This window comes from Heptranchias perlo, chromosome 11 (genome assembly GCF_035084215.1).
Source record: "Heptranchias perlo isolate sHepPer1 chromosome 11, sHepPer1.hap1, whole genome shotgun sequence".
Classification (NCBI taxonomy): Eukaryota; Metazoa; Chordata; class Chondrichthyes; order Hexanchiformes; family Hexanchidae; genus Heptranchias; species Heptranchias perlo.
In genome coordinates, this window is record NC_090335.1 from 15,655,293 (window position 1) to 15,682,843 (window position 27,551).

At 44.2% G+C, this 27,551-nt stretch overlaps 1 protein-coding gene and 1 long non-coding RNA gene across 2 annotated transcripts; one reads left to right on the top strand and one right to left on the bottom strand.

Annotated features, from left to right (window-relative positions):
* On the top strand, nt 1–20,369 carry LOC137327127 (uncharacterized). Its single transcript, XR_010964358.1, has 3 exons — nt 1–196; nt 19,710–20,061; nt 20,136–20,369. It is a non-coding gene; the product is annotated as an uncharacterized lncRNA (long non-coding RNA).
* ebpl (EBP like) lies at nt 13,266–27,551 on the bottom strand. The gene is made up of 4 exons (XM_067992601.1): nt 27,371–27,551; nt 22,876–22,945; nt 21,380–21,518; nt 13,266–19,899 (listed from the first exon to the last, which is right to left on the bottom strand). Exons 1-4 carry the CDS (start codon nt 27,539–27,541, stop codon nt 19,665–19,667), a joined length of 615 nt encoding a protein of 204 aa, XP_067848702.1. The 5' UTR covers nt 27,542–27,551; the 3' UTR covers nt 13,266–19,664.

Genomic DNA, 27,551 nt, shown 5'->3' on the forward strand with positions numbered 1-27,551 from the left:
GCGACGAAGGGAGTCGATTGCGGCTCGCGTCGATTCATCCAACTCTCGACATTCCCTCCCTTCGAACCACAAATGTATCAATGCACGGCCTTCCCATTGGATACAGTAAGATTGATACTTGTTATCTGCACAGCGGCGTTGGTCCCTCCACATCATCTCAAAGCACTGTGTGCAAGGAATTACTGTAGAATTGAAGGTAATATCTGTATTTCAGTTTAGTTCTTAATTCCCAGCTGATCGAAGAGCCAGCGATTATATAGATTACTTCTAAATGGCATCTGTTGTTTTGCCAGGCTGTGGTACTTTAATGTGCTGCCTACCCAAGAAAAGGAAATTAAGGACTTACCCATATATAAAGCGCCTTTCATAACCTCAGGATGTTCCAAAGGGCTCTACAGCCAACGAAGCATAGTCACTGTTGTGCTGTACAGAAACAAGGCAGTCAATTTGCACACAGCAAGCTCCCACAAACAGCAATGAGATAAACGTCCAGGTAATCTGTTTTAGCAATATTAGCACCTTTAACATAGCAAAACGTCCCAAGGCGCTTCAGGGGATCGTAATCAGGCAAAAATTGGCACCGAACCGAAAAGATGGAGACATTAGGACAGGTGACCAAAAGCTTGGTCAAAGAGGCAGATTTTAAGGAGCATCTTACAGGAGGAAAGGCGGAGAGGTTTTGGGAGGGAATTCCAGAGCTTGGGGCCGAGACTGTTGAATGCAAGGGCACCAGTGGGGTGAAGGATGTGGGGGATGAATAAAGGGCTAGAGTTGAAGGAATGCAGAGTTCTCAGGAAGTTGTAGGGCTGGAGGAGATTACAGAGATAGGAAGGGACGAGACCATGGAGGGATTTGAACATGAGGATCAGAATTTTTAAATCGAGGCGTTCGGGGACTGGGAGCCATTGTACGTCAGCAAGCACGTGGATGATGAATGAATGAATGGGAGTTGGTGGGAGTTAGGATGGTTCAGGAGTGGTGCACAGGAGGGTACGGTAGCATAGTGGTTATGTTACTGGACTAGTAATCCAGAGGCCTGGACTAAAATCCAGAGTTATGAGTTCAAATCCTGCCACGGCAGCTGGCGAATTTAAATTCAATTAACTAAATAAAATCTGGAATTAAAATACTAGTATCAGTAATGATGACCATGAAACTACCGGATTGTCGTAAAAACCCATCTGGTTCAGTAATGCCCTTTAGGGAAGGAAACCTGCCGTCCTTACCCGGTCTGGCCTATATGTGACTCCAGACCCACAGCAATGTGGTTGATTCTTAATTGCCCTCTGAAATGGCCTAGCAAGCCACTCAGTTATAAAATCTCGCTACGAAAAGTCATAATAAGAATAAAACCGGACGGACCACCCGCCATCGGACCACTAGGCACCGGACACGACAACGGCAAAAAAACACCAAGCCCAGTCGACCCTGCAAGGTCCTCCTCACTAACATCTGGGGACTTGTGCCAAAATTGGGAGAGCTGTCCCACAGACTAGTCAAGCCACAGCCATACTCACAGAATCATACCTTTCAGACAACGTCCCAGACTCTTCCATCACCATCCCTGGGTATGTCCTGTCCCACCGGCAGGACAGACCCACCAGAGGTGGCGGTACAGTGATATACAGTCAGGAGGGAGTGGCCCTGGGAGTCCTCAACATTGACTCTGGACCCCATGAAATCTCATGGCATCAGGTCAAACATGAGCAAGGAAACCTCCTGCTGATTACCACCTACCACCCTCCCTTAGCTGATGAATCAGTCATCCTCCATGTTGAACACCACTTGGAGGAAGCACAAAATGTACTCTGGGTGGGGGACTTCAAAGTGCATCACCAAGAGTGGCTCGGTAGCACCACTACTGGCCGAGTCCTGAAGGACATAGCTGCCAGACTGGGCCTGCGGCAGGTGGTGAGCGAACCAGCACGAGGGAAAAACTTACTTGACCTCGTCCTCACCAAACTACCTGTCGCAAATGCATCTGTCCATGACAGTATTAGTAGGAGTGACCACCGCACAGTCCTCGTGGAGACAAAGTGCCGTCTTCGCACTGAGGACACCATCCAACGTGTTGTGTGGCTAAATGGGATAGATTCAGAACAGATCTAGCAGCTCAAAACTGGGCATCCATGAGGCGCTGTGGGTCAGCAGCAGCAGAATTGTATTCCAGCACAATCTGTAACCTCACGGCCCGGCATATTCCTCACTCTACCATTACCAACAAGCCAGGGGATCAACCCTGGTTCAATGAGGAGTGTAGAAGAGCATGCCAGGAGCAGCACCAGGCGTACCTAAAAATGAGGTGCCAACCTGGTGAAGCTGCAACTCAGGACTACATGCATGCTAAACAGCGGAAGCAACATGCTATAGACAGAGCTAAGCGATTCCACAACCAACGGATCAGATCAAAGCTCTGCAGTCCTGCCACATCCAGTCGCGAATGGTGGTGGACAATTAAACAACTAACGGGAGGAGGAGGCTCTGCAAACATCCCCATCCTCAATGACGGCAGAGTCCAGCACGTGAGTGCAAAAGACAAGGCTGAAGCGTTTGCAACCATCTTCAGCCAGAAGTGCTGAGTGGATGATCCATCTCGGCCTCCTCTCAATATCCCCACCATCACGGAAGCCAGTCTTCGGCCAATTCGATTCACACCACGTGATATCAAGAAACGGCTGAGTGCACTGGATACAGCAAAGGCTATGGGCCCCGACAACATCCCAGCTGTAGTGCTGAAGACTGGTGCTCCAGAACTAGCTGCGCCTCTAGCCAAGCTGTTCCAGTACAGCTACAACACTGGCATCTACCCGACAATGTGGAAAATTACCCAGGCATGTCCTGTCCACAAAAAGCAGGACAAATCCAATCCGGCCAATTACCGCCCCATCAGTCTACTCTCAATCATCAGCAAAGTGATGGAAGGTGTCGTCGACAGTGCTATCAAGCGGCACTTACTCACCAATAACCTGCTCACCGATACTCAGTTTGGGTTCCGCCAGGACCACTCGGCTCCAGACCTCATTACAGCCTTGGTCCAAACATGGACAAAAGAGCTGAATTCCAGAGGTGAGGTGAGAGTGACTGCCCTTGACATCAAGGCAGCATTTGACCGAGTGTGGCACCAAGGAGCCCTAGTAAAATTGAAGTCAATGGGAATCAGGGGGAAAGCTCTCCAGTGGCTGGAGTCATACCTAGCAGAAAGGAAGATGGTAGTGGTTGTTGGAGGTCAAGCATCTCAGCCCCAGGGCATTGCTGCAGGAGTTCCTCAGGGCAGTGTCCTAGGCTCAACCATCTTCAGCTGCTTCATCAATGACCTTCCCTCCATCATAAGGTCAGAAATGGGGATGTTCGCTGATGACTGCACAGTGTTCAGTTCCATTCGCAACCCCTCAAATAATGAAGCAGTCCGAGCCCGCATGCAGCAAGACCTGGACAACATCCAGGCTTGGGCTCATAAGTGGCAAGTAACATTCGCGCCAGATAAGTGCCAGGCAATGACCATCTCCAACAAGAGAGAGTCTAACCACCTCCCCTTGACATTCAACGGCATTACCATCGCCGAATCACCCACCATCAACATCCTGGGGGTCACCATTGACCAGAAACTTAACTGGACCAGCCATATAAATACTGTGGCTACGAGAGCAGGTCAGAGGCTGGGTATTCTGCGGCAAGTGACTCACCTCCTGACTCCCCAAAGCCTTTCCACCATCTACAAGGCACAAGTCAGGAGTGTGATGGAATACTCTCCACTTGCTTGGATGAGTGCAGCTCCAACAACACTCAAGAAGCTCGACACCATCCAAGATAAAGCAGCCCGCTTGATTGGCACCCCATCCAGCACCCTAAACATTCACTCCCTTCACCACCGGCGCACTGTGGCTGCAAGTGTGTACCATCCACAGAATGCACTGCAACAACTCGCCAAGGCTTCTTCGACAGCACCTCCCAAACCCGCGACCTCTACCACCTAGAAGGACAAGAGCAGCAGGCACATGGGAACAACACCACCTGCACGTTCTCCTCCAAGTCACACACCATCCCGACTTGGAAATATATCACCGTTCCTTCATTGTCGTTGGGTCAAAATCCTGGAACTCCCTTCCTAACAGCACTGTGGGAGAACCGTCACCACACGGACTGCAGCGGTTCAAGAAGGCGGCTCACCACCATCTTCTCGAGGGCAATTAGGGATGGGCAATAAATGCTGGCCTCGCCAGCGACGCCCACATCCCGAGAACGAATAAAAAAAAAACATATTGAAGTTTGGCCAGGAAAGGACAACTCAATCAACATGTCTATTCCACATGTGGAATCCCGGTAGAAAAGCAAAGAATCAAACTTGTATCAGACACATATCTCCAAGGTAGTCTGAAAGCAAGTTACAGATCCAAATGTAGCATTATCATACACGAATCTATAACTACCATAGAAAAGATGCCTCAAGACAAAGAATTTCTTTGCGTTCATACAAATACAACAGAACTATTCACCCACTGTTCAAGGAATTCGTACAATTTACAATAGGAGAAAACGGTGAGGGTACTACCACTCACCCAAAGCTGCTATATGTAGTTCCTTTCCCTGGGCAGCAACAGTTTCAATAATACATTGAGAGAACATAATGGGCCAGAATTTGCTGTCAAAGTAATGTGAGGCTAATGGCCTACAGCAACTTCAGGCGAGGGGCAGATGCATGGTTAAACGCAGATATCCAAAAGTTGCTGTCCGAGAGGCGCCATTCCGCCGTTAGCTTCGCGAAAATGGCATCTCGTTATCTGCCTCGCTATTGAAATACATTGAATGGCATAACGTTCCTCTATTTGAGCGGTGGACGCTTGGTCTTTCGACCGAGAAACACGAAGACTGGTTCGACGAGAACGATCAGGAGATCCTCCAAAACTCGAGCGAGAGGAAACAAGCCTACAGACAACTGAAGGCCGAGGTGCAACAAAGAACCCGTGACCTAAAGAACAGATAGTGGGTGGAAAGAGCGCAGGAGAGTCAGCAACTTGCCAACAACCATGATGTGCGCAGCTTCTTCAGTGCAATTAAAGCCATCCACGGTCCAAGTACCCAGATACCTACCTCACTGAGAGCCAAAAATGGAGAGGCAGTCAATGCCCGCTGAAGAGAGCACTTCAAGGACCTCCTTAACCAAGATGCAGTCCTCGACGCCATCCTGCAACAGGCTACCCGCCACCATCTCAGCACAACCCCAGCCTGCTGTGAGGTCGAAAAAGCCATTCGACAGCTGAAAAACAACAAGGCCCCCGGCGCAGATGGAATCCCCGCTGAAGTACTAAAATACGACGGAGAGGCACTCGACATGAATACACAACCTTATCACCCTTGTCTGGAAGGAAGAGAGCATGCTGGGAGATAGAGTCATAGAGTTATGCAGCACGGATAGAGGCCCTTCGGCCCATCGTGTCCGCGCCGGCCATCAAGCCCTGTCTACTCTAATCCCATATTCCAGCATTTGGTCCGTAGCCTTGTATGCTATGGCATTTCAAGTGCTCATCCAAATGCTTCTTGAATGTTGTGAGGGTTCCTGCCTCCACAACCCTTTCAGGCAGTGAGTTCCAGACTCCAACCACCCTCTGGGTGAAAAAGTTCTTTCTCAAATCCCCTCTAACCCTCCCGCCTTTTACCTTGAATCTATGTCCCCTTGTTATAGAACCCTCAACGAAGGGAAAAAGCTCCTTAGTATCCATCCTATCTGTGCCCCTCATAATTTTGTACACCTCAATCATGTCCCCCCTCAGCCTCCTCTGCTCCAAGGAAAACAAACCCAATCTTCCCAGTCTCTCTTCATAGCTGAAGCGCTCCAGCCCTGGTAACATCCTGGTGAATCTCCTCTGCACCCTCTCCAAAGCGATCACATCCTTCCTGTAGTGTGGCGACCAGAACTGCATACAGTACTCCAGCTGTGGCCTAACCAGTGTTTTATACAGCTCCATCATAACCTCCTTGCTCTTATATTCTATGCCTCGGCTAATAAAGGCAAGTATCCCATATGCCTTCTTTACCACCTTATCTACCTGTTCCGCCGCCTTCAGGGATCTGTGAACTTGCACACCAAGATCCCTCTGACCCTCTGTCTTGCCTAGGGTCCTCCCATTCATTGTGTATTCCCTTGCCTTGTTAGTCCCTCCAAAGTGCATCACCTCGCACTTTTCCGGGTTAAATTCCATCTGCCACTGTTCCGCCCATCTGACCAACCCATCTATATCGTCCTGAAGACTGAGGCTATCCTCCTCGCTATTTACCACCCTACCAATTTTTGTATCATCAGCGAACTTACTGATCATACCTTTTACATCAAGGGACCCAGCACCGATCCCTGTGGTACCCCACTGGCCACAGGCTTCCAGTCACAAAAACAACCTTCGACCATCACCCTCTGCCTTCTGCCACTAAGCCAGTTTTGTATCCAAAGTGCCAAGGCACCCTGGATTCCATGGGCTCGTACCTTCTTGACCAGTCTCCTGTGGGGGACTTTATCGAAGGCCTTACTGAAATCCATGTATACCACATCCACTGCGTTACCCTCATCCACACGCCTAGTCACCCCCTCAAAAAATTCAATCAAATTAGTCAGACATGATCTTCCCTTGACAAGGCCATGTTGACTATCCCTGATTAATCCTTGCTTCTCCAAGTGGAGACTAATTTTGTCCTTCAGAATTTTTTCCAATAATTTTCCTACCACTGATGTTAGGCTCACTGGCCTGTAGTTCCCCGGTTTTTCCCTACTCCCCTTCTTGAATAATGGTACTACATTAGCGGTTCTCCAGTCCTCTGGCACATCCCCTGTGGCCAGAGAGGTTCTGAATATATGTGTTAGAGCCCCCGCAATCTCCTCCTTTGCCTCACACAGTAGCCTGGGATACATTTCGTCCGGGCTGGGGATTTATCCATTTTTAGGCCTGCTAAAACTGCCAATACCTCCTCCCGCTCGATGTTAATATGTTCGAGTATATCACAGTCCCCCTGCCGTATTTCTATGTCTACATCGTCCTTCTCCATAGTGAAAACAGATGCAAAAAATTCATTTAGAACCCCTCCTACATCTGCCGGCTCCACACACAGATTGCCATTTTTGTCCCTAATGGGCCCTATTTTTTCCCTAGTCATCCTCTTACCCTTAATATACTTATAAAACATCTTAGGATTTTCCTTTATTTTGCTCGCCAGTGTTATTTCATGGCCTCTCCTTGATCTCCTAATTTCTTTTTTAAGTATCCCCCTGCACTTTTTGTACTCCTCTAGGGCTTCCTCCGTCTTTAGCCTTTTGTATCTGCCAAAAGCCCTCCTTTTTTTCCGAATCCATTCTCGTATATCCCCTGACATCCAAGGTTCCCTGGAATTCTTGGAACCACCCTTGACCTTTACGGGAACATGTTGCCATTGTATGGTCTCAATCTCCCTTCTGAAAGACTCCCATTGCTCCGATGCGGATTTTCCTACAAGCAGCTGATCCCAGTCCATTTTGGCCAGATCCTGCCTTATCCTATTAAAATCGGCCTTCCCCCAATTTAGAACCTTTATTTCCGGCCCCTCCCTATCCTTTTCCATGACCACCTTAAATCTCACCGAATTGTGGTCACTGTCACCAAAGTGCTCACCTACTAGCACTTCTTCCACTTGGCCGGCCACATTCCCTAGAATTAGGTCCAGTACCGCCCCCTCTCTTGTAGGACTTTCTACATGCTGGCTCAAAAAGCTCTCCTGGATGCACATTAAGAATTTTGTACCCTCTAAGCCTTTTACACTCTGAGTATCCCAGTTAATATTGGGGAAGTTGAAATCCCCCACTATTATTATTTGCACAATTTTCTGAGATTTGCCTACATATCTGTTCCTCTATCTCCCCCTGACTGTTTGGAGGCCTATAGTACACTCCCATCAAAGTGCTTGCCCCCTTTTTGTTTTTAAGCTCCACCCATATGGCCTCATTAGAGGAACCTTCTAATATATCATCCCTCCTTATGGCAGTAATTGATTCTTTAATTAATATTGCGACCCCTCCTCCTCTTATACCTCCCCCTCTGTCTCGCCTGAAGATTCTGTACCCCGGAATAATGAGCTGCCACTCTTGCCCCTCCCTCAACCATGTCTCTGTGACAGCAACAATATCATACTCCCATGTGTTTATCAACACCTTCAGTTCATCCACCTTATTCGCAAGACTCCTTGCATTAAAATAGATGCCATCCAGCCTTGCCCTCACATATTTGCCCTGTCTTCCAAGCTGACTTGTTTTTTTCTCTATATTTGGCTGCACATCACCCCCTATTGTAGCTCCACTCTGTATCCCATCCCCCTGCCAAGTTAGTTTAAACCCCCCCCCAACAGTGCTAGCAAACCTCCCCGCAAGGATATTTGTCCCGCTCTGGTTCAGGTGCAACCCGTCCGACTTGTACAAGTCCCACCTTCCCCAGAAGCAGGCCCAGTGATCCAGGAAACTGAAACCCTCCCTCCTGCACCAACTCTTTAGCCACGCATTCATCTGTTCTATCCTCCTATTTCTATACTCACTAGCCCGTAGCACTGGGAGTAATCCAGAGATTACAACCTTTGAGGTCCTGCTCTTTAATCTGCTACCTAGCTCCCTAAATTCTTGATGCAGGACCTCATCTCCCTTCCTACCTATGTCGTTGGTCCCAATGTGGACCACGACCTCTGTCTGCTCACCCTCCCCCTTGAGAATGCCCTGTAGTCGGTCAGTGACATCCATGACCCTGGCACCAGGGAGGCAACAAACCATCCTGGAGTCACGTTTACGGCCATAGAAACGCCTGTCTGTTCCCCTTACGATAGAATCCCCTACCACTATAGCTCTTCCACTCTTTTTCCTCCCAGCCTGTGCAGCAGAGCTACCCCTGGTGCCAGGAAGTTGGCTGCTGCTGCCTTCCCCTGATAAGTCATCCCCTTCAACAATATCCAAAGCGGTATATTTGTTTGAGAGGGGGACGGCCACAGGGGACCCCTGCACTGCCTGCCTGCTCCTCTTACTCTGCCTGGTGGTCACCCAATTACTTCCTGCCTGTACAACCTTTACCTGCGGTGTGACCATCTCACTAAACGTGCTATCCACGACGTTCTCAGCATCGCGAACGCTCCTTAATGAATCCATCCGCAGCTCCAGCGCCGCAATGCGGTTTGTCAGTAGCTGCAGCTGGATACATTTCCCGCACACATGGTCGTCAGGGACACCGGAAGGGTCCCTGATTTCCCACATAGAGCAGGAAGAGCATAACATGGGGCTGGGCTGTCCTGACATGACTTACCCTTTAACTCAGAGATGCCGTAATTGTGACCATCTTCAAGAGAGGAGATAGGTCCGACTGCAGAAATTACAGAGGGATTTCCCAACTGTGCGCCACGGGAAAGGTCATCGCGAGATTCCTCCTCAATTGCCTCCTTCCAGTGGCCGAAGAGCTCCTCCCCGAGCCTCAATGCGGCTTCTGCCCATCAAGAGGCACAATGGACATGATCTTTAGTGACAAGTCGAGGAAAAGTGCAGGGAGCAGCATCAGCCTCTATACATGGCCTTCTTCGATTTCGCAAAGGCCTTCGACTCTATCAACCGTGAGGGATTGTGGAGCATCCTCCTCAAATTCGGCTGCTCGCAGAAATTCGTCACCATTCTCCGCCTGCTCCACGATGACATGCAAGCCGTGATCCTCACCAACGGATCCACCACAGACCCAATACGAGTGCAAACTGGGGTCAAGCAGGGCTGTGTCATCGCACCAACGCTCTTCTCCATCTTCCTCGCTGCAACACTTCACCCCATCACCACGAAGCTCCCTGCCGGAGTGGAGCGAACCTACAGGACAAGTGGGAAACTGTTCAACCTTCGACGCCTCCAGGCCAGAACCAAGACCACCCCAACTTCTGTCATCGAGCTGCAGTACGCAGACGACGCCTGCGTGTGCGCACACTCAGAGGCCGAGCTACAAACCATCATCGACGCAGTCACCGAGGCGTATGAGAGAATGGGCCTCAGGCTAAACATCCGGAAAACAAAGGTCCTCTACCAAACTGGTCCTGCCACACAACACTGTCTCCCGACCATCAAGATCCACCGTGAGCCTCTGGACAGCGTGGATCATTTCCCATACCTCGGGAGTCTCCTCTCGGCGCGAGCAGACATCGACTCCAATGCGCCAGTGTAGCCTTCGGACGCCTGAGGAACAGAGTGTTCGAAGACTGAGACCTCAAATCCAGCACCAGGCTCACGGTCTACAGAGCAGCTGTGGTTCCCACCCTCCTGTACGCATCAGAAACATGGACAACGTACAGCAGACGCCTCAAATCCCTGGAGAGATATCACCAACGTTGCCAACACAAAATCCTGCAAATCCACTGGAAGGATAGGTGTACCAACGTGAGTGTTCTCTCCCAGGCTAACATCCCCAGTATCGAGGCACATGTCACGCTCAACCAGCTGCGATGGGTGGGCCACATTGTCCGCATGCCCGACACAAGATTCCCTAAACAAGTGCTCTGCTCCGAGCTCCGCAATGGCAGGTGATCATTCGGAGGGCAGAGGAGACGCTATAAGGACACTCTCAAAGCCTCCCTAAAAAAATGCAACCTCCCCACCGACACATAGGAATCGCTTGCCCTAGAATGTCCAACCTGGAGAAGAATCATCCGCGAAGGGGCCAATCACCTCGAGCGTCACCGAGTGGAGCACGTGGAGGCCATGCGTAAGCAGCGGAAAGAGCGCGCAGAATCCAGAGCGTCTCACCCACCCGCCTTATTAAACACTGCCTGCCCCACCTGTGGCAGAGTCTGCGGCTCCAGGATTGGACTATTCAGCCACCGCAGAACCCACCCTCCCGGAGTGGAAGCAAGTCATCCTCGACCCTGAGGGACTGCCAAAGACAAACTAAACCCGCCACAGAAAGTTAAGTCTTGACCATTTCAGTCTAAATACCTTTTTAACCACGTGATAAGTGTTAATTACTGCCAATCAACCCCTCTGGCACTGAAAATTAACTATTACAAGTATGGAGTCTCATTTCTTCAGGTTTTAATTGTTGATTTTAAAAACATAAAATTTTAAATTAATTTTATAAACTTTTCCTTTGTCTCTTTCTCAATCCAATCTTTCTTTCACTCTATTTCTCTTTCTGTACCTGATTTTGATATTGAATTCACCCACCCTAATTTACACTTCCTTCTAGCCCTTGCACTGCTAAACAATCAGATTGAAGGATTGTAAAATTAAGGTGATACACAGTTGCTTGCCCTGTTCACTCAGGTCCCAAATGCCGTTTCCCTCATTGCCCCAGAATCAGCTCGCACTTTCAGCAGCAACTTATCAAAAAAATTTAAAAATCTAAATGTGCAAAGGGCAAGTCTAACTAACAACAGACGCCATTAGATACCCTACAACAGCAAATTATGGCCCAATGTGTAGTCTTGACTAATAGTTTTGTGAATGGAAGTGTATTTCTATTGGTACCTTCTCCTGTGCTGTTACTCAGTATGTTTTTGTAATCACAGGAACATTACTGACTGTAATCCACAATATAATATTCTTCTGCTAAGATAGCACTGTGATTAACTGGCCTTTTTTTTAAAAAAAAAAGGTACAGGTTTAATTCCTGTAAGTAGTCATATCCTTAGGTCAGTTAGAGGCTAATGACTGGCCTTTTTCTATTATTTTACCGAATATTCAATTGTGATCTATAAAGCCTGATGTCTGAAAAATGACAGCTCCATAAACTTTTCTACATATTGCTTGGTGACAGAAATATACATAAAAGCTTGTCACATATTAAAATAGTATACTGAAAGTATATTTCCCCTTCAATTAAATCTTAATAAAGACTTGCAATTATATAGCACTTTTCATGACCTCAGGACATCTCAAAGTGCTTTACAGCCGATGAAGTATTTTTGAAGTCTGGTCATTGTTTTAATGTAGGAAATTTTATATAATAAACTATGTATTGTTCAGTAACCAAAACAAAAGGACCAAAAGTTAGAATTACTGTTGGAAAATCATCAAATAATCTGTTCACATGGCCATTATTTTAATGGAAATATTAACCCACTTCTGTTAATGGTTGCACAGAAATGTCCAACAAACACATTTTGCTCGTTCACTACCATCATCAACAGTAATTTTTAGCCTCTCCATTTAAAAAAAATAAATCTTACTTTCCAGGATCTCCAACAGATTCTTTCTAATTTCTTCAACTTTTGCCTCTGGATTACTTGGCTGAAAGCAATCATCCAGAGTTTGGTACATCACTGTAACCATGCAAGCATGGTCCATTAGCCTCTACAGGTTGTACAGTGGTCTTCCACTGCATCTCAGTTTTTGACTGGTTGTAATTCTGTTTTGTTGTTAAATGTGGGGTTAAAGATGTTTAATGCCATTTAATTTGGATCCTCAGTAGTCCTATTGTCTATGCAGCTTTCATGTTAACCTTAATCAGCTATAACTAGGAAACACTTACTATTCATCAGCGGGCACTTTAATGGTGGCCTCTCATCTGATAATCAATAACTGGCAAAATATCAGTGTGAAGCCTCATGCTTCTTTCAGAAAGTACAAAAGATAGCTACTGTGCTACTTGTCCAGTTGTTTATAGTCTGATTACTCCTACTTGATGAAGCCCGAAACAGGTTCCACAGGAATAAGTAGATTCACTATCTCTGCATAATAAAAGGAAATAAAGCAGATTATTTGTGCTTTCATTCTGTCGTCTCCTCAGATTCAATTTGCCTTTACACTTAAAGACACATGCATCTTTTGTGTTCATTGTTGTGTTCAGCACCGCCTTATCAAAATTGTCATATGCTGTGATTATAAAATAATTTGCATTTATGTAACACCTTTCACATCCTCTGGATGTCCCAAAGTGCTTTACAGCCAATGGATTACTTTTGAAGTGTAGTCAATAGTCGGTGTTGTTTTTAGGCAAACGCAGAAGCCAATTTATGCACAGCAAGGTCCCACAAACAGCAAATGAATGACTGACTAAATAATCACTTTTGCTGGTGTAGGTTCAGGACTGAATGTTGGCCAGGACACTAGGAGAACTCTCTTGCTCTCCTTCAAATGGTGCCATGGCATCTTTTACTACTACTACAGTCAAGCTAACACTTCAAGGACATCTTTTAAAGAAAAATGCTCTAGACAGTTTTTCCATAAATGAAATGATCTAAAACAATGAGTTTTTAAAGGAACGCACCAAACCATATGATGTTCAAAACAAGAGTTTTATTTGCTGCAACATTACGATGCTGAACCATCTTTACAAAAGGAAAAGAAAATAAAAGAACAAACTTGCAATCATATATCATATTCTCAAGGACGTCCCAAAACACTTCACATCCGTGAATAACTTTTGAAGTGCAGTCACTGTTATGTAGGCAAATGTGGCAGCTAATTTGCACACAGCAAGGTCCCATTAACAGCAGATGAGATGAGTGACCAGTTAATTTGTTTTTGGTGGTATTGGTTGAGGGAGGAATGTTGGCCAGGACACTAGAAGAACTCAATACTCTTTGCTGAATAGAGCCATGGGATCTTTTACATCCACCTGAACCTCCAGAACAGGTTTAATATTTCATCCAGGAGACAGCACTCCCTCAGCGCTGCACTGATGTTGTTGGCCTAGATTTTGTACTCAAGTCCAAAAAAGTTACAATGTTATGCAAAATATATGAAAGATTCTTTGAACAGAAAGAATGCAGACTACAGAAATACTATTAAAAGTTGTTTCAGAAAAGGAAAAGAATGATTATGTGAACAGATAGCTCTTAGCGCATTCTGCCACATAGCACAGAACAGGTGGCACAGTAAAATGTGTTGATAGATGCAGAAATATGTTGCTTAGTGCACAGTAAGTGTCCAGCGCCCCCATTAAACTGCATGTTTCGCAAATGTAATCTTTTGCACTGCACTAATACTGAATATGAAGTATTATGCTGCATGTAGACAGCATTACTTTGCCCAACTTAAGAACTCTTTCACCCAGAGGGTGGTTGGAGTCTGGAACTCACTGCCTGAAAGGGTTGTGGAGGCAGGAACCCTCACAACATTCAAGAAGCATTTGGATGAGCACTTGAAATGCCATAGCATACAAGGCTACGGACCAAATGCTGGAATATGGGATTAGAGTAGACAGGGCTTGATGGCCGGCGTGGACACGATGGGCCGAAGGGCCTCTATCCGTGCCGTATAACTCTATGATTCTATGAACCAACAGTATAACTGTGGTTCCCTGTTTGTAGAAACACTCCAATGTACCACACTGGTGTAGCATAAATGGAGCATTAAATAATGCATGTGTACTTAGAATACTTAATATCTTAATATCTGGTGCACACTTACATTCAATATTTAATAGATTACTATACTCCCCTTTGACAAACTTATAATAACATTCCTAATTACCATTGAAGTACATGATGAAATACATTTTTGTAAATGAACTTAACTCCATAACTTTCAGGGGTAATTGTTTGCCTTGAATAAACTTAAGTGAAGAAGAGCAGGAGAGTTCTCCCAATGCCCTGGTCAACATTCATTACTATATTATAAAATTACAAAGAACTATATTGAAAAACACAAAACCTTCACATATGTATTTAATTTTACTGTGAGATGAAAAGCCCCAAAATCTAGTTAATGTGCACTTCTTATGCATATTTAGACAACAGATAGTCAAGCATTGGAAATCTCTGGAAGCCTGAACAGGACAAATGATTTTGAAAAAATAACAGGACAAATGAAAGCATATAGCTGGCTTGCCTCTCACCAATTGCTCAACAGTTACTACAGATTCAAACCAGTAGCCATTTGGACACGATATGTATTAACAGGGAGTGATGCACTGTGAACATTTGAGTGACTTTTTAGCAGCATGGTACCATTCCAGGGCATGGTAGAGTCATCTTACTAGCAGCCTTTTAGAACCACTGTAGCTTCCATCTAAAGCAAAGATGCACTCAAATTCGTGACATTATAGATGGACAGTTGTCTCAAGAGGCCTTTATTTTTCAAAAATTAAAAAAAAAACCTGCTCTTAGCTTTGAAACAGAAATTATATTGTTATATGCTTCTAAAATAGAGGTAGTCAGATATATTCTTAGCATCAATATTCTGCTCATGCATATCTATTTGATCCAAATTAGTAAGGTGAACTACAGCAACTAATTATGTGGCATTATAGTACATTAAAATCACTTTTCAACTTTACTTGATCAGCATTAATTTAAGCAGATTAAAGTAACTTTAAGAGATGCAAATTGCTTTTAACATTTCGAAGGTAGATTAATGTATTCAAACAAGTCAAATTGTGTATTCAGTTGAACATTACTGATGTGCTAAATTAAAACCATTGCATCTATTGCTTTTCAAGGAATTTAGCACGATATACAAAATGTTATACAAACAAGACATAGAATCATAGAAAATTTATGGCAAAGGAGGCCATTCGGCACTTTAGGTGCCTATCCAAGTACTTTTTAAAATGAGATGAGGGTTTCTGCCTCTACCACCCTTTCAGGCAGCGAGTTCCAGACCCCAACCACCCTCTGGGTAAAAAACAATTTCTCCTCAGCTCCCCTCTAATCCTTCTACCAATCACTTTAAATCTATGCCCCTGGATATTGACCTCTCTGCTAAGGGAAGTAGATCCTTCCTATCCACTATCTAGGCCCCTCATAATTTTATACACCTCAATTAAATCACCCCTCAGCCTCCTCTGTTCCAATTTTTCCTCATAGCTAAAATTCTCCAGTCCTGGTAACATCCTCGTAAATCTCCTCTGTACCCTTTCTCGTACAATTACATCCTTCCTTTAATGTGGTGACCAGAACTGTACCCAGTACTCCAGCTGTGGCCTAACTAGTCTTTTATACAGTTCTAGCATAACCTCCCTGCTCTTATATTCTGTGCCTCGGCTAATAAGTGAAAGTATCCTGTATGCCTTCTTAAGCACCTTATCTACCTGTCCTATAAGACCATAAGAGATAGGAGCAGGAGTAGGCCATTTGGCCCCTCGAGCCTGCTCTGCCATTTAATGAGATCATGGCTGATCTGATTTTTACTTCAACTCCACTTTCCTGCCTTTTCCCCATATCCTTTGACTCCCTTGCTGATCAAAAATTTGTCTAACTCAGCCTTGAATGTATTCAATGACTCAGCCTCCACAGCTTTTTGGGGTAAAGAATTCTAAAGATTCACAACCCTCTGGGAGAAGAAATTCCTCCTTATTTCCGTCTTAAACAGGCAACCCCTTAATCTGAGACTATGCCCCCTAGTTTTTGATTCCCTCATGAGGGGGAATCTAAAAAACTTAAGGGATCTGTGGACATGCACTCCAAAGTCCCTCACTTCCTCTACACCTCTCAGTATCCTCCCATTTATTCCCTTGCCTTGTTTGCCCTTCCCAATTGCATTCCCTCACACTTCTCCGGATTGAATTCCATTTGCCAATTCTCTGCTCACCTCACCAGTCCATTGATATCTTCCTGCAGTCTACAGCTTTCCTCCTCACTATCAACACATGGCCAATTTTTGTATTATTGAGCATCGTTGAATAGATTTGCAATCATTAATTCTTCACTGTAGTTGCTATCACGTCAATGAATTGGACTCTACTAGCTGTCAATGTACATCACAACGGTCAGCAATCACAGAAGAATCAAAATGGGAGTGGAAAAAAAATACCACCTTGACAAACTCATCACACATTATAAAAAGTAGTGGACTCGTGGGACAATTGCAGTCCCTACGTGGATTCCAATAATTATTCAGGATGTCTGAACAGTAACTAAAGCAATTAAATATTTTTTTGGATGTGCAACAGAAGTCCAGTAAGGAAGACACAAGGTGGAAATATATCACCGGTCCTTCATCGTCGCTGGGTCAAAATTTTGGAACTCCCTACTTAACAGCACTGTGGGAGAACCTTCACCACACGGACTGCAGCGATTCAAGGCGGCGGCTCACCACCACCTTCTCAAGGGCAATAAATGCCGGCCTTGCCAGAGACGCCCACATCCCAGAAATGAATGAATTAAAAAGTGAAGGAGAACCTAATATTCTCATAAAACTTTTTTTTTTAATTAAACTTAAAAACCTATAAGGAATTGTGATAGTACAATCTGAACCTAGCCAGTCCCTTGTTGCCCCAGCATGCTGTTGCCTGTACAAGTTGAGTGACCAGATACAACAGTGAGCTAGTTACCTTTGTGGTGCCCTCTAAATGGAGTCAAACTGCAAACCTTAAATATGCAGACATAACACCCTCACTTATCAGTCTGTCAAGTTAGAGGTCTACTAGAGATCCAGGAGCAGCAAGGACATTTTAAATAATTTAAAATATATAAAAGGACTTGAGTGTATAAAGGCTTTCTGTTTAAAATTTAAATCAATAAAGCCAGCTAAAGCCCCCTCCACCAATCCAAAAATGTTGAAATGGATTTTTTTTTTTTTTTAGGACCCATGACTAAGCCTTGTGATTTTAGGATTAAAACAATAATTAACCAGCCAAAAGATGAATTCTAAAAGGATGGTTAAAGCTAAGACATCGTAGAAAGATCAGTGACGGCACGCCACAGTTCCCTTGGGGTCTAGTCAAGATGGCACTCCAACAATTGGCACAAGGAGCACTTCATCTTCTCCACATACTGACGAGCACCATCCATAAAGGCTATACCCGCTGTTGCCTGCAACACATACAGACAGCTCAAAGTTTTATGGTGGGGGGGGGGGGGGTGGGGGAAACACTCAGGATGCAGCAAATGATACATGTCAAATCTTTTTATCACTACACATTGTGGGGGAGAAAAATTGTAAAAGAAAAAAAAACTTGCATTTATATAACATCTTTTACCAAAGCGCTTCACACTCAATGAACCGTAGTCACTGTTATTACGTAGGCAAACTCTGCTGCTAATTTGTGGGCAGCAAATTAATCTGCATTGGTGGTATTGCTGGAGAGATTAATCTTGCTCTGCACACAAGGAAAACTCTTTGAAAAGTGCCATGGGATTTTTTTTCTTCCACCTGACGGGACCTCACTTTAAAGCCTCATCCAAAAGACGGCAACTCCGCCAGTGCAGCACTCCCTCAGTACTGCACTAAAGTATCGGCCTGGATTATATGCTCAAATTCTGGAGTGGGGCTTGAATTTACAAGCTTCTGACTCAGAGTGAGAGCATTACGACTGAGCCAAGCTGATACATGTCTCAGTGGTAATTTATCATTTACTTAAGTACTATATTTGTAAACGATGCACAACTACTACAAGCAGATCTCGATGCGCTGGGGGATTGGGCCGTGACTGGCAAATGATGTTTAACTTAAAAAAAACTACATTACGGGCCTAGATTATGGGCTCAAGTCTCTGGTGTGGGACAACCTTCGGACTCATGAGAGTGCAACCACTGAGCCACGGCTAACGTAAAAGATCCATTGATTATATCAAAGAACAGCAAGGGAGTTCTCCCAGTGTCCTGGCTAAGATTTATCCCTCAGCCAACATCACAAACAGATTATCTGGACGTTATCACATTGCTGTTTGTGGGACCTTGCTGTGCGCAAATTTACTGCCATGTTTCCTACATTACAACAGTGACTATACTTCAAAAAGTACTTAATTGGCTGTAAAGTGTTTTGGGAAGTCCTGAGGTCATGAATGGTGCTATATAAATGCAAGTTCTTTCTTAGCATTTGACAATAATCTAAAATTTTCTCAATATGCCTAGGGCCAAATTTTGCTGTAAAAATAACAGCGTCTGAACGATGCACGCCATTATTAATGTGCAAATCAGCCAGTAACTTGTAGCGAGGAAGAATTGCGAATCGCCACAAGTTGCTGGCTGATTTGGGCTGCTCCGCCATTAGCTTCACGAAAACGGCATCTCATGCATAACCTCCCCTTGAGTTTCATGAAGTTGCTGCATTTGCACCTTAATTTCCCATTAAATTCGCCACAGAAAGTTAAGTCTAGTAATTATCAGCATAAGTACCCTTTTATCACCATGATAATTGTTAATGACTGCCAATCAACTCGCACTCAGAAAGTAAACAATTATAAGTGTGGAATCTCATTCCTTCAGGTTGTGAATTGTCGAATTTTACATTTTAAAATTTTTTTTCTTACTTTTCCTGTCTCTTTTTTCTCTCTCCTAATCCAATCTTTCTTTCCCTCCCTTTCTGTACATGATTTGATATCGAGTTCACCCTCCTTCTCAGTCCTTCCTGTTTATTTCTCAATCCTTAAATCTCACTGGTTAAGGAGATACATTGTTTATCCCGTTATTCACCAAGGTCCCAGATGCTCTATTGCCCTCACCATGCCGTTAACAGCTCGCACTTCCAGCAACTTTGTGGGCAAAAATTTTTAAAACCTAAACATGCAATTGTAAGTCTAACAAACGGGGCACACCGCGAGATGCCCCGCTCCAGCATAATCTGGCTCCTAATATTGAGTCATATCAAAAAAAAGAGAAAAATATTGTTTGTGGATGGAATGTCATTGAACCTTCAACCTACTGAAGCAGCTGAATATGAACTGGATGTCAAACAAAACAATGATTGATTTCTACAAATTTTTCTACAAAACATAACTTCCAAAAGGATCCACTTCCCTTTGTAAGTGACATCACTGTATTTATTTTGATTTTTTCACGTTTTTCTTTTGGTGCATTCCCTTGAGGCCTTGCCAAGACTGCCACAGAAGCAACCCTGGTACGACCACCCAGATGGCATTAAAGAAAGCCAGATAGACCCAGAGATAAAGCCAGTTGCTGGTGTTCAAGTTGGGGCTCCCAATGAGCCAGTCGGGGCAGAAGGTCATCCAGCCGCCACAGAGCTCACAAACACACAGCGTGATCTGCACAAAGTGCCTGAAATCGGAGAACAAGACGCAATGTGTTATTGGCCAAACGACTGACGAACAAAAGCAAAATACTGAAGATGGTGAAAATCTGAAATGAAAACAGAAAATGCTGGAAACACTCAGCAGGTCAGACAGCATCTGTGGGAGAGAAACAGAGTCAGCATTTCAGGTCAGTGACGTTTCATCAAAATTGGACGAACATCCAATCGACCTGAATCGTTAACTCTGATTCTCTCTCCACAGATGCTGCCTGACCAGCTGAGTGTTTCCAACATTTTCTGATTGATGGACAAGTTGGCAATCTTCAAAAAAAATGACTTTTCAGAAAATGGCATTTTTAGTTTGCCTTCATTTTTCAGCCAGTACCAGATGGCAACAGGTGATGACAGAAATGCTGCTAAATGTTCCCAAACAGTTAAACCTACACAAATCCATGATCTATTGAGCTGAAAATGATTAAGCGAGACATTTCAGAGTGTAATATTTGTCCATTTATGTCTCTTACAGTTTAATTTTCAACACATTTTCTTTTAGAAGAATAATTGCACTGACAGCACATCACAGCATCTGCTGGTACCTTCAATGTGGATTATCAAGGAAAGTATCAGCTAGAAATTCAGTGTCATTTACATTCTGATATACTGTTTGAGAGTCACAATTTGTTTTGCACAGTAACTGGCACAGCAGCATGTAGCCAGAGAAAACTGTAATCGAGATTTCAATCCAGGCAAAAAGTCTGCTCTCTCTCTTTTGGTTATTGAAATACTTGGTAACTGCTCTCCGGGTGTGTTGTTCTGCCATCAGCCATTAACCACCTGATTCTTCTCAGATAGATGTTTATTCATGTAATTTGCAGTAAGGACAAAGGTATGTATGGATGCTGCAATTCAGCTGTGTTCCAGGGGGAGGGGTCCTGGGAGGGAATGTGGAGAATCAGTCAAAGTTCTCCCATTGGCTCAGTTGATAAGTGCACTGCTCAGCGTGGGACTGAGCCACACAGATCAGGACAGTCCCAGGTTCGATCCCGGTCTGTGCTGAATTAGCTGATCTCAATAGGACGGTGTTAGGGGCTGATGCAATCGGCTTGTGTGCTCTGATTTAACACTCTTGTTCACTACCCAGTGAGCTCTGCTGAAAAGTGCACACGTGAATGTCGTCTCACAAGATCACCCCTCATAGTCGAATGGCCTGCCAACACTTGCAGTCTAGCAGAGCAATCAAAGAATCAGAGTGGTCAGCCCCCTCAGAACCATGGCCCAGAATAAGTCAATGCCTTCATGGGAGGAGGGATAAAGGGAAGAGAACTGAAAAATGAAGACAATATGGGGGAGATATAGGGATAAAGTACTTCACACTGGAATGTTTCCTTCTGATACTATTGTACAGTGCAGATAGAAGCAAATTAATGCCGATTTTGCTGAATTATTCCATTGAGCTGCTCACAGCTTGGACATTTCTCGTAATGAACAACAGTCCAATCTTCTTACCTGTAGTATTTATCTTTCACAATGGCATATATGAGAACCAGTGCTAAAAACCCATCCAGCACCACAGTCAGGATTTCTAACGATACAATAGTGGGATCTGAATAAAGCCATCTCGCATCTGCTTTCCCATACTCTTGCCCTGGAAACATGTAGATATTAAACTAAGGAAATGGAATCCACTCCATCGAATTATATTTGCATAGATCGGCACATGGACACACATACACATGCACGAACACACACACGTGGTACATTCAGTATTAGTGAAGTACAAGAAGACTTATTACTGGATAGGAGACAAATGGTTTAATGTATTAGTGGGAAACACATAAGCAGCACAACGTACATTTAGGAATAGTTATATCCAGTTTAATGAACCCATTTTAAGACGAACACCAAAGTATTTATTGCCCATCCCCAGTTGCCCTAAGGGCATTAAGAGTCAATCATGTAGTGTGGGGCAGGAGTCATGTTTACAGCAGACTAGTTGAGGGTGGCATGGGCCACGGTTTCTGGTCTGTAAGGATGGTACATGGGTAAAGCCAAGTAAAATGGATTACCTTTGGTGTATACTTTGAGCAAATTGGAAAATCATGTCCTGGAAATTGAAGTCAGGCATTGAAACCCCAATGGTGGGCTAGAGAATGAAAGCAGGGACAACAGCCCACACTAAGCGCTGCTACTAATAATGTTCCCAGATTTCAGCGATACTGCGTCACAGGCACCTGCATCCCAGGGACATATACATATATGTATACACACACACACACACACACACACACACACACACACACACTATATATATATATATATATATATATAATATATATACCTAAACGAAGGATACACGTGCCTTAGAGGGGGTGCAATGAAGATTCACCAGATTGATTCCTGGGGTGACAGGGTTGTCCTATGAGGAGAGATTGAGTAGAATGGGCCTATATTCTCTGGAGTTTAGAAGAATGAGAGGTGATCTCATTGAAACGTATAAGATTCTTCGAGGGCTTGACAGGGTAGATGCTGAAAGGCTGTTTCCCCTGGCTGGAGAGTCTGGAACTAGGGATCATAGTCTCAGGATAAGGGGTCGGCCATTTAGGACCGAGATAAGGAAAGCTTTCTTCACTCAGAGGGTTGCGAATCTTTGGAAATCTCTACCCCAGAGGGCTGTGGTTGCTTAGTCGTTGAGTATATTCAAGGCTGAGATCGATGGATATTTGGACACTAGGGGAATCAAGGGACATGGGGCTAGGGTGGGAAAGTGGAGTTGAGGTAGAAGATCAGCCATGATCTTATTGAATGGCAGAGCAGGCTCAAGGGGCCGTATTGCCTACTCCTATTTCTTATGTTCTTTTGCAAAAACTCTAAATATTATTACCCATACTAAATGTAAACAGTCAGCAGTTGGATTAGCCTGGACTGAAGGATGAGACCAAGCTTATTATGAGGAGCAGTAATTGCCAGAATTGTGTATCACATTCAAAGTGTTAAGAACTTACATAGGAAAGCAAGAATATTATCAGAATTTGCCACAGTCCCCACCAAAGACATATAGACAAATGGGCCTTCCTGCAAGACAAAAGCAACATTCATTTTATCTGTTTGCACAAGCAGTTTTAGACTTTTCATTACATTTGGTATTCAGCACCCAAAGAGTTGTGGCAAGTGACTCTGTCCTTCTCAAGAGGTGGGATAGCTAGATTAGGTCCAATCTTGGATAAAGCCTTGATTATCTTCCACTAGTTCATGGAGGTAGCGTCAGAATCATTTATCTTAGACTTGATTTTGGACAATTACATTAGTACCTCTTTCAACTGATAACTGGGAAACATACTTCTCCAACACGTTAACTTAATCTTCCCCATCTACCAAAGCATTTAAAGAACTCACACCATAGCCCCACATTCGAATACATAAAACTATTATAACCATACTAAGTTACCAACGGAAACTGAAAATTGAAAATAATTTACTGTAAATACAGAAAAACAAAGACCTAAACAGATAAAAACCAAAATATGTATTAACAGTTTATTACAATTATGCTATATATCCTTAGAGAGGTCTGACATTGATATCCCTTTGAAAATTATCTAATTAAAAACTTGGTGAGTGTTGCTTTTGAGCCAGCTTATCCGTCACTAGTATATGACCATCCCAAATCCTACTGTCACATTCCAGACATGTCAGTGGTAGTCATGTGACTGTTAGAGTGTCACTTTCCAGCAAGCTCATTGGTGTTGGTAAGCATGTGACCCTATTTGCTTACAAACATTCTAAGGTCTACCAGGTAGCAGCCATTATTGAACACTGGCCTGCTTTTGGGAGGCCTTTTTCTAAGCTTTACTTGGTTTTGGCAGAGACCATTTAATTTAATTTATATTTTTACATATATTAACCTAACTTATTTTTAATCATTTCATTTATTTATCTTTTAATCCTGTGGATTTTAATTTATTTAGAACCCATATATTTAGTAAAAAAATTCCCTTCAGGCAGTATTTCCATATGTCCCCTTGCAATTCAATAAAACACAAAACCAAATATATAATAGTGTAACGATGCCTTATATACAGAAAAGCAGTGCACCCTAAACTAAGATTGCAGATATACTGCTGCTTTCACATTGATACAAAGTGCTTTTAAGTGCACACATCAACATGAAAGTGGCAGTGTAACTCAGGTACCAGATCGTGATCTGATGCACCACAACCAAGCATGCGAGGCCCCCTCCAGGGGCCATTTGAATTTGCATTGGCTGAAGTATAACTCCAGTCCGGGAGCATAGTCGGATTTTTAAAACTGCCCAAATAGTCCATTGAGGACTTTTAAAACTTTGTTTTTAATGTTGGAAGAACAGATGTTCCTGCCAGTGGGTTACTAACATTAAAAATTAATTGCTTCAGGACTGCAACTTTGCACATGTTGAGCTCCATTGTGGCTGATCTTACTGCGACCCAAGTGTGATGAACAGCTAACAGTATAACTGCAATCTGTTGACTACACATCACACTCCACAGAGAAATGGACTGCAATTATACTGCAGGTACCAGTATCCCTGGTGTGATGGCAACCTAACATCCTGCGCTTTCAATTTCAGTTGATTTTGATACTTCTAAACAATTAATTATCATATGTTGGGGAAAGTAACTGAACAGTGTAAGGGCATCTGAATATCTAGCTCAGGGATGTCCAAACTGCAGCTCGGAAGGCCTTGAAAACTGACCCTTGAAATGCAGGCAACTCAGCCCTAATAGCACTCATAATTCTTATTTCCTTGTTTGTCCTGCTTGAATTTTGTTGACCCTCCATAACTTAAACTTATCCAAAACTCTGCTGCCCATATCCTAACTCAGACCAAATCACATTCACCCACCACTTTTGTGCTTGCTGACCTACATTGGCTCCCAGTCCACCAACGCCTCAATTATAAAATTCTCATCGTGTTCAAATCCCTCCATGGCCTCGCCCCTCCCTCTCTGTAACCTCCCCCAGCTCTACAACCCTTCGAGAACTCTGCGTTCCTCCAACTCTGGCCTCTTGTGCATCCCCCACTTCCTTCCACCATTGGCAGCCGTGCCTTCAGCCGTCAAGGCCTTAAGCTCCAGAATTCCCTCCCTAAACTTCTCCGCCTCGCTCTCCTCCTTTAAAACCTACCTCTGGTCATCTGTCCTAATGTCTCCTTATGCAGCTTGGTGTCAAATTTTGTCTGAAAATGCTCCTGTGAAGCACCTTGGTACATTTCACTACATTAAAGGCACTATATAAATGCAAGTAGTTGTTGTTGTTGTTGTAAGCTTGGAAAGGACCAATCATAGCATTGTAACCCTACTGGTGGATTAAATCCTAACTCAGGACGCCAAAATCTGTTAGTAACAGTGACCTGCAATGGACATAAATTAATAGGAAGAGGATTTCAACTTTGGCCCCAGAAGCTCCATTGAACATCTACATGGCTCACAAAAACAAATAGCTTGAACACCCTGACCAAGCTGAAACACCCCAAGTTACTGGTGTAACTTCAGCTCCCCCAGATAAAGGGCTCAATACCTTGCAATACTGCTCGACTGATACCCAAACCACTCACCATTTAACATTCCACATTAAGGTTGCTAACTCTGATTGGATGTATTCCTGGAGGGTTCATCACATGACCACTTGCCTCCAACTACCCAATTAAACAGCCCTTCCCCCCATTTCCAATATTTTTATAAATAATAAACAAAAATGCAGGAAAAAACATTTCTTTTGTAATTCCCTATGATTTTTCTCCCGAGTTGTTGGTGGTGTCTAGGAGATTAATGTTTAATTCCTGGACACTCCAGGAAGGTTGGCAACCCCTAGTTCACATACAAAGAAAAAAAATAAAGCTGCTAAACCTACATCTAATTATTTCTAATGGTTCGAGTGTTACAGTTCCAGAAAATTAGATAGTCTCCTGCAAGGCTGGTGATAGGTTTTTGGTTCCTATAGAGCACTTGGCTCAGTTAGCAACACACAGAGTCAGGAGGTCATGGTTCAAGCCCCACTCCAGGCCGTGGGCACATAACCTAGCCTGACATTTCAGTGTAGGACTGAGGGACTGCTGCACTGTCGGAGGTGTTGTCTCAAAGATGAGATGTAAAACCAAGAGCCAAGGTCACCCTATTATAGAAAGGATATTATTAAACTAGAAAGAGTGCAGAAAAGATTTACTAGGATGCTACCGGGACTTGATGGTTTGACTTATAGGGAGAGGTTAGACAGACTGGGACTTTTTTCCCTGGAGAGTAGGAGGTTTAGGGGTGATCTTATAGAAGTCTATAAAATAATGAGGGGCATAGATAAGGTCGATAGTCAAAATCTTTTCCCAAAGGTAGGGGAGTCTATAACGAGGGGGCATAGATTTAAGGTGAGAGGGGAGAGATACAAAAGGGTCCAGAGGGGCAATTTTTTCACTCAAAGGGTGGTGAGTGTCTGGAACGAGCTGCCAGAGGCAGTAATAGAGGTGGGTACAATTTTGTCTTTTAAAAAGCATTTGGACAGTTACATGGGTAAGATGGGTATAGAGGGATATGGGCCAAGTGCAGGCAATTGGGACTAGCTTAGTGGTATAAACTGGGCGACATGGACATGTTGGGCCGAAGGGCCTGTTTCCATGTTGTAACTTCTATGATTCTATAAGGTGGTAGTAAAAGATCCTAAGGCAATATTTGAGGAGATGGGGAGTTCTTCCAGTGTCCTGGCCAAATTTTAATCCTCAACCAGCATCACCAAAAACAATCCAAGGGGAGATCTTGAGGGAGTATTTCCACAGGGTTCTCCTAATCTCCTGCCGTAACTTTGGCAGGGGCAGTGTAAATGGCTGTTCTCAGCTATTTACACGGGGGCTCTGCTGGAGAACCCCTGCACAAATTCCAGCCTTCAGTGATAGCTCTCTCACCTCGAATCAGAAGGTCATGGGTTCGAGCCCCACTCCAGAGACTTGAGCACATAATCCAGGCTCACACTCCAGTGCAGTACTGGAGTACTGCAGTATCGGAGGTGCCGTCATTCGGATGAGACGTTAAACCGAGGCCCCGTCTGCCCTCTTAGGTGGACATAAAAGATTCCACAGCACTATTTCTAAGAACAGCAGGGTCATTTTCCCCAGTATCCTAGCTAATATTTATCCCTCAACCAACATCACTAAAATAGATTATCTGGTCATTTATCTCATTGCTGTTTGTGGGAGCTTGCTGTGCACAAATTGGCTGAAGTGTTTCCTTCATTACAACACTGACTATGCTTCAAAAATGATTCATTGGTTGTAAAGCGCTTTGGGGCAATAAGGCGCTACAGAAATGCAAGTTCTTCGTTTGTGAATTCATGTGCCTTTCTCGCAAACTGCAGGTTTAAGTTTCTATTTCACATTTTTAAAAATATCCCAAAAGCAGCAGATTACCTTCAAGGGTCCATTTAATGTTACAAAAGGGCATTGTGGCCGCCTCGTATTCCCGCACACCAGCAACTTACCAGGGTAAAGTGCACGATGGTATCATAGAAGAGCCAGACCAGCACTGCCCGGTCTAGCGATGAACAGCGCTGCCCGAACCGCAGCGACAGTGCCCAGGCCAGCAGCAGCAGAGCGGCGCAAACCAGCAGCGAACACTGCGCCACTGCACTCAACAGCGGCTCCTCGGCCATCCCTGCAACT

What these genes read in the sequence shown, in the direction of transcription:
- ebpl (XM_067992601.1), bottom strand. Translation starts at nt 27,541, where the DNA reads ATGGCCGAGGAGCCGCTGTTGAGTGCAGTGGCGCAGTGTTCGCTGCTG. An exon ending in CCATCGTGCACTTTACCCTG is followed by an intron (nt 22,946 to 27,370) that starts GTAAGTTGCTGG and finishes TTTGTCTTGCAG; the next exon opens with GAAGGCCCATTTGTCTATAT. An exon ending in TAATATTCTTGCTTTCCTAT is followed by an intron (nt 21,519 to 22,875) that starts GTAAGTTCTTAA and finishes ACATGTTTCCAG; the next exon opens with GGCAAGAGTATGGGAAAGCA.